Here is a 7,267-nt window from a genome sequence, read left to right as displayed (position 1 = left end):
ATTGGCTTTAAGTTGGTCAAAACCAACTTAAAGCCCCTTTTCAGCTTTTGGACGTGTTTGCTTAATGCTAACTTTAAGCCAGAAAGTTCTTAAAGTCAGTCAAAAATGAAAAGTTAGGATTCCTAACTTTTTTTTTAAGTGCTTAAAGTCATTTTCTTTGATCATGAAAATTACTTTTATATCCCTTATATTTTAACTAAATTCCCAAACTACCCTTTTTATTCTTTTAACTCTAAAATTCACATAATTTTCCTCATTTAAGCACTTTTATCCAAACACTCAACTGCTTATTTATAAAAATAACTTTCAGCACTTTAAAGTACTAAAAGCACTTCATACATAAAAGTTACTCTTTTTAAGCCCATCCAAACGGGCTCTTAGAAAATTTTCTTTTTCAATTTTTTTTCTAGCGAAATAATTGGGCTAGCCAGCTATCTTATGACCCCTAGAGTAGTCGACGAAACCCAAAATAGAAAGATTCTTGTGATTTGAAATAGAAATTAAAGACGGTCCATATATAATAATAGAAAACCGTTTGAGTACAAATATAAAATCAACTGGTTCACGAATCTGCTTAATTTCATGTAAGCAAGTTCGCTTATTTTCAACAATATAATTACCACAAGACAAGAAACAAGGAAATTCACGCTAACACAAAATGATAAGAGACATATAATTAGTAAGAGGAGTGTATCGGCTTAGCAAGTGAAGCCATTATTATTCCTTCCACAGTTGTTGAGAATGAGGCTAAGAGTGAGTGGCACATTCAGATTTATTCCCAGTATGTTTGCCCTTATGGCTGTGCACAAACAAGCCGCCACCTCTAAATCCGCCAGTCCCTGGATCAAACTGCAGCATGGCAAAGTTGGTGGAGACCCCACTACTATATTCACCAAATTAAGTAACCTAGCACACACACCAAGTTTCAAAGCATCTCTTGGACACCTTCCTTGTCCATTGCCTGAACCGCCTCCATTTCCACCTCCACCTCCACCTCCGTTTCCAGAACCACCACCATTGCCCGAACCACCTCCATTTCCACCTCCACCTCCATTTCCACCTCCGCCTCCATTGCCCGAGCCACCTCCATTTCCACCTCCACCTCCGTTGCCTGAGCCGCCACCGTTACCCGAGCCACCTCCATTGCCAGAGCCACCACCATTACCCGAGCCACCACCGTTACCAGAGCCGCCCCCTTTTGTAGGAGGATGAGGACAGGAGCCACAATCAGTATTAGTTGCAGTGACTATGGCAAAGAAAAGGAGATTGAAGGAGAGGAAAAGGGTAACTAATGAGGCTCTAGTTTTCGAAGCCATGTTATTGTAAAGAAACTAAAGCACACAAATCGTTGCAAAGATGGTGGAACAAATTAAATGCCATGCAGGCTATTTATACTACTAAGAAGAAAACAGCACTCTTGATCTCAATTTATATGATTTTTTTTTTTAGTCAGCTTAAAAATAAATAATATATTTTTGTATTTATTAATAATTTAATTTTAAAATATCTATTTTAATTTTAATAAAATGATTTATACTTACACAAACATCTAGTATTAATTACTTTAGACCACAAATTTTAAAAAAAAAAAAATACTCCATATCAAATCAAACTTTCTCACATCAATTTTGATATTCAATTGAGGTAGTATACAGTCGCTGTAGGTGAATAACAAACGTTCCTCATGTAAAAAGAGTTTTATCATGGAATGGAATAATTAGATTAACACTTTTTATGGATTACAGCTTCATAGCTATAGTGATGCCCGTGACATGGAATCTGAAGGACATAGTAAAAGGCTATGCTAGCTCCTTTCTTTTTTTCACTACTTCACAAATTATCCTCCATATTAAACAACTTCCACGTCTACCTATTTTATGGTAACCCCCATTCCTCCACATTACATATTTTAACCATAAATGAATGTGTCTAAACAGTGTACGAAAAAGGACCAAAACAACGCACTATAAGGACTAAATATATCCTTCGATTCATCCACCTAATTCGCAAAATATATCTATCTAATTATATTTTTAGGTTGCTCTTGTGCTTTTGATTGAATTGAAAAGAATAGTTTATTTAAATTTCACGTGATACTATATTACTGGTCCATTTTTAAAGTCTGACCCCAATTAAATAAATCACTAACCCAATTTTCTAAATTACCCACCAAACATTAATCCACCCTGAAAACATAAAATCACTACCAAAAACAGTCAAAAATGCTTCTTTAATATTTTTTTTAATAAAGTCGATCTCTAAAGGTCAGATTTTAGTGAGAAAAAAATTGCAAAAATAATTAGGGATCAAATTTTCTTCATATAAAAAATTGCAAAACATCGACTTCCAGAGATCAGTTTTTAAATATTATTATTATTATTTTGCAGAATTTGAGTTCTGAAATTCGACTTTATCATGACAAATAAATTTAAAAAGTATAATAAAAAAAAAAAGTTTGGTACGAGTTTGGGTCGGGTAAGTTAGAAAATTAGGTGAGTGAATTTATTAATGTATAATTTATATAAATCACATAGTGCTAAGACTCAATTACATCATACCCCTATTTTTTCATTAATTTCAAAACATTCCTGATTTTAAAGCAGTCCAGATACATAAGGTGTCGTCCGGCTGAATTTGGACTTGAAATAGCATTTTTCTGCAATTTTTCTTCCTGCAATTTTTTCATAATTATAGGATCGTTGCAAATATTGAATCTATTTTCGTCAAAATGACCACCACTAGAAGAATCAGAATGATGAGTATCAAATTTTTCACATTGTGGAACTAGTTGGGTAAGACCAACACTAAATGAAGGATTAGAATTCATATGTATCAGAAGATGTAGATGAAGAACACCGAAATCAAAAAAACATTGAGCAAGATCTGATTTAGTAAAAGCAAAAAGTATGATGAAGAAATTCTCCAACCTTTTTTAGAACTTGCGATTGATGAAGAAGACTACAATAACACGATTGAAAATTTAAAAAGAAACTTTTGATACTCTTGCTTGAATTTAGGGGTGAATTTAGGGTAAGTTAAGAGTGGAGTGGAAATGGGATGAGTAATGTATCCGTGGTTTGGAAAGATAAGAAGGAAAAGATGGAATTTTGATTTATTTTTTTTCAAATGGTAGGAAATAACAGAGAATATAGTAAATAAAGATGTGTAATTAAATATTTTTTCCTTTATTAATTGGTGTTAGAGTTTAAAATTGGACAAGAAATAAAATATATTGGAATTTAAATAAAAAAATTTAATGCAGTGTTGATCGTTTCTGGTTAACTAGTGAAATATGTTTAGCAAAATAAATGGATGAAAACTATATGAAGATTTTTTTGTGATAGTCTAGAGGCAGTCTTATCATGATCCCGACCCGCCGTGATTAGCACCCACTCTAACTCTTCAGTGAGAGAATCATCCTAAACAACCCAACAACAATAATCGCAAAGTATACACAATCTTAAATATGTGGAAGCAGATTTAAATCAAGAATAAATGTTGAGTTCCCATAACTCAGAAAACGCCTAGTTATCAATCCAAAATATGCGGAAGTAAATACATCCTAGGAACTGAAAATCACTCGTACCAAAACTCTAACAAATGTCAATGTAATAAAAGGGGAACACTTCCAAAAGAAGTCAACATACTAAACAAATTCTGAATATTTGAGACCCGAAAGAAAGACTGAGACTAATGAGAAAGTCCACGGCAGCATGACAGAATAGCTCACCCTTGGACTTCGAACAAGCTTTTACTCTTCTAACCGAGGTATACTTGCAGCCGGATGAATATGCCATATATTCAATAAAATGGTAGAGCAAGAGTAATATCAGTACACCAAAACAATGGTGTACTGGTAGGATCACGCAGTTAGCCAGTAAGCAGATCATAGACAAGTAAATTCAATACAATAGGCATATACATATAAAGAATAAGTCAACTAATCTCAAATTCAACTATATTCATCAACATCACAACTCAATACCTTCCACATGCAATAACTTCACACAAGGGTCCTCTCAGGGGACCTACAAGCAATCAACTTTGTGTCGAAATATGACACTAAATTTAATTATGTATCGAAACGTGACACCCAATTTAATTATGTGTTGGAATGTGACACCCGATCCAAACATACCACAATCATAATTGCATTCAGTATTTACATCATTTATATCACCAAGAATAGGTTCATCACAAATATAGGACATCAAGTGATCATTTCACACATATTTCTAGCATATTTCCCTATTCATATACACGCGTGCATATCGTGAAACAATTTAGCAAATATATGAAACACATATGGAGAACTAGATAATCACCTACCTCAAATTCAAGCTTCAATAACATTACAATGCAAGAGTTTTCCCTTTTCGAGTTCGTTCTTCTCATTTTTGGTCTAGAAAATAGTAAATACATATAAAGGATCAACACAATGGCCTAATTATCATGAAATATAACACAATATATACCCTAGGCCAAACCCATGATCTTAACCCCACCCTAGGGCTATTTTCCAATTATTAGTTTTCAGTTCAAATCTTCCCCCAATGATTACCAACCATAATTTCTAGGTTCTAAAAATCAAAGGATGAATTTAGGGAGTAAAATTCTTACCTTAAGCATGAAAATCTGTGAAAAATTAATAGAATTCTCCTTAGGTCACCTCCTGAAGCTTTAGGAATAGGTTTTGCAGAAAAAGACAGTTTTGGATTTTCCCCCGAGATAAGTCACGTCTACCCCACTCTGGCAGGACCCATCCCGCTTTGGCAGGGCTTCTCTGACGGGAGAAATCCTAATTTGGTGGGTTTTACGGAAATAGAGAGCTTGGAGTTTGAGCTCCAAGCCCCCATTTCACAATACAACCCCTTTCCAAGTCGTATTAAAATATATCCTTCACGCCAAAACTAATTCCAAGAGTTTTACTCACCTAAATATGATTCCGCAAAGCCGTAAATGCTCTGTATCATCCTAGCTATTAGCCTATCCATTTAAATTAGAGATTCTCTCTTCCACCATTCACATCGTCACTCTAGACTTCACCTGACTTAGAATTCATCCAAGTTTGGCCTAGGCTAAATCTTTTCGAAGTTATTATCAGAAGTTTTCTTGTCCAAAATCTTTTCCCATTGGCCTATTCCTAACGAAGGGGTCAGGTCATTATAATAGATATCAATTTACCCATCACGCATCCCCGAGTGACTAACTAGGGAAACCAGGGCTAAAGTAGAGATAAAGTAGTACTTGGTTCGTCAAAAAGTTGAGGATACTTGTCTCACATGTCTTTCTTAGTTTCCCAAGTAGCTTTCTCCACCGAACAATGTTTCCATTGAAATTTAACCATATTGATCTCCTTGGTCCTCAACTTTTGGACATCACGATCAAGAATTACAACTGGTTCCTCCTTATACTAGAGTTTCTTGTCGAATAACACCGAGTCGCATTTATTGATGTAGTCCCCATCTCCATAGTATTTTTTCAGTATGGATATATGGAATACTGAGTGTACCCCAGACAAGCTAGGTGGTAAGGCCAATCTGTACGCCACTGGCCCTACACATTCAAAAATTTCAAAAGGTAGCGAGGATTGTGTTTGCCCTTCTTGCCAAATCTCATCACCCCTTTAATAGGTGACACTTTTAGAAGTACTTGCTCACCAGACTCAATATCATATCTCTTACTTTTCGATCAGCATGCTCCTTTTGATGACTCTAAGACGCTAGAAGCTTAGCTTAGATGCTCTTTACCTTATCTTGTGCATCTCTCACCAAGTATACCCCCAATGGCTCCACTTCCCCAGCCTCAAACCACTCTATGGGAGACCTACATCCTTTTTCCATAAAGGGCTTCGAATGATGCCATATCAATACTGGAGTGGTAGCTATTATTATAGGAGAACTCACACAAGGGCAAAAACTTATCCGAATGTCCCCCAAAGTCTATAACACATGCCCTTAGCATATCTTCCAGCACATGGATAATCCTTTCTGACTGTCGGTCTGTCTGTGGATGGAAAGACGTGCTGCAAGTAAGTTAAGTGCCCAACTATTTATGCAACTTCCCTAAAAATTTTGAAGTGAACTATGTACCATGGTCTGGAATGATAGAAAGGGGCACCGGTACAGCCTTACTATCTCCTTCACATAAATCTTGGCCAGCTGTTGTGCATCACAGTCCACTCTAACTGGAATGAAGTGTGCTGAAATGTTAACCTATCAACCACCACCCAGATGGAGTCATATTTTCCCAAGGTCTTGGGGAGTCCCACCACGAAATCCATGGCTATTCTCTCCTACTTCCATTCAGGAATGGGCATTCTTTGAAGCAAACCTGAAGGTCTATGGTGCTCGTATTTCAACTGTTGGCAGTTCTTACACTTGGCTATATATTCGGCTATGTCTTTTTTCATGCCAGGCCACCAATACAATCTTTTCAAGTCTTGATATATCTTAGTCACTCCTGAGTGAATTGAGTATCGCGAACCATGAGATTCAGACAGAATCTTCTCAATTAGTCCATCTACCCGAGACCACAAATCCATCCCTAAAAATGAAGCACCCCACTTGCATCAAGTGTTGAGTCTTGGGCCTTGCCCATCAATATTTTTTCTTTAATTTCATTTAAGCTCATATCCTCAAACTACTTGGTCTTGATCTCTTCTATGAAAGTGGACCTTACATCAACTACGACCATTATCCCACCTTTGTCTGAGATGCCTAGCCTCATAAATCTGGCCTCCAAGGCCTGAATTTCTCTAGCTAGGGGCTGCTTAAGAGTCCCCAATAAGCTAAACTGCCCATGCTCACCATTTTTTGGTGAAATGTGTCCGCTACCACATTAGCCTTACCTAGATGGTACTAGATAGTGACATCATAGTCTTTAAGCAACACCATACACCTTTTCTATATCAAATTCAAGTCTTTCTAGGTGAACATGTATTGTAAGCTGCGGTGATCAGTAAACACCACACAATTGATGCCATACAGATAATGTCTCCAGATTTTCAGTGCAAATACTACTGCTACCAACTCCAAGTCATAGGTTGGGTATTTCCTCTTATGCACCTTTAATTGACGAGAAGCATATGCTACAATATTCTTATCGTGCATCAACACAGCACCCAAACTGGAATGTGAAGCTTCACAATAAATAATAAAGTCTTTACCTTCAACCGGTAGGGTCAGAATTAGTGTTGTGGTCAGAAGAGTCTTGAGCTTTTAGAATCTCTCTTCACACTTGTCAGTCCACTCGAAGGGCACCTCCT

At 36.5% G+C, this 7,267-nt stretch overlaps 1 protein-coding gene across 1 annotated transcript; it reads right to left on the bottom strand.

Moving 5' to 3' along the window:
* Window positions 1-494: 494 nt before the first annotated feature.
* Window positions 495-1,381, bottom strand: LOC129895446 (glycine-rich protein 5-like). Its single transcript, XM_055971164.1, has one exon. The coding sequence runs from the start codon at window positions 1,314-1,316 to the stop codon at window positions 699-701; it is 618 nt and encodes a 205-aa protein (XP_055827139.1). The 5' UTR covers window positions 1,317-1,381; the 3' UTR covers window positions 495-698.
* Window positions 1,382-7,267: the final 5,886 nt, after the last annotated feature.

The sequence above is a fragment of the Solanum dulcamara genome, chromosome 7, assembly GCF_947179165.1.
Source record: "Solanum dulcamara chromosome 7, daSolDulc1.2, whole genome shotgun sequence".
Taxonomy (NCBI): Eukaryota; Viridiplantae; Streptophyta; class Magnoliopsida; order Solanales; family Solanaceae; genus Solanum; species Solanum dulcamara.
Note: the sequence above shows the minus strand (reverse complement) of the source record. Positions and strands in the feature narration are given on the sequence as shown.

Bases quoted from the DNA above. Each gene is read 5' to 3' on its own strand.
- LOC129895446 (XM_055971164.1), bottom strand. From the start codon at position 1,316: ATGGCTTCGAAAACTAGAGCCTCATTAGTTACCCTTTTCCTCTCCTTC.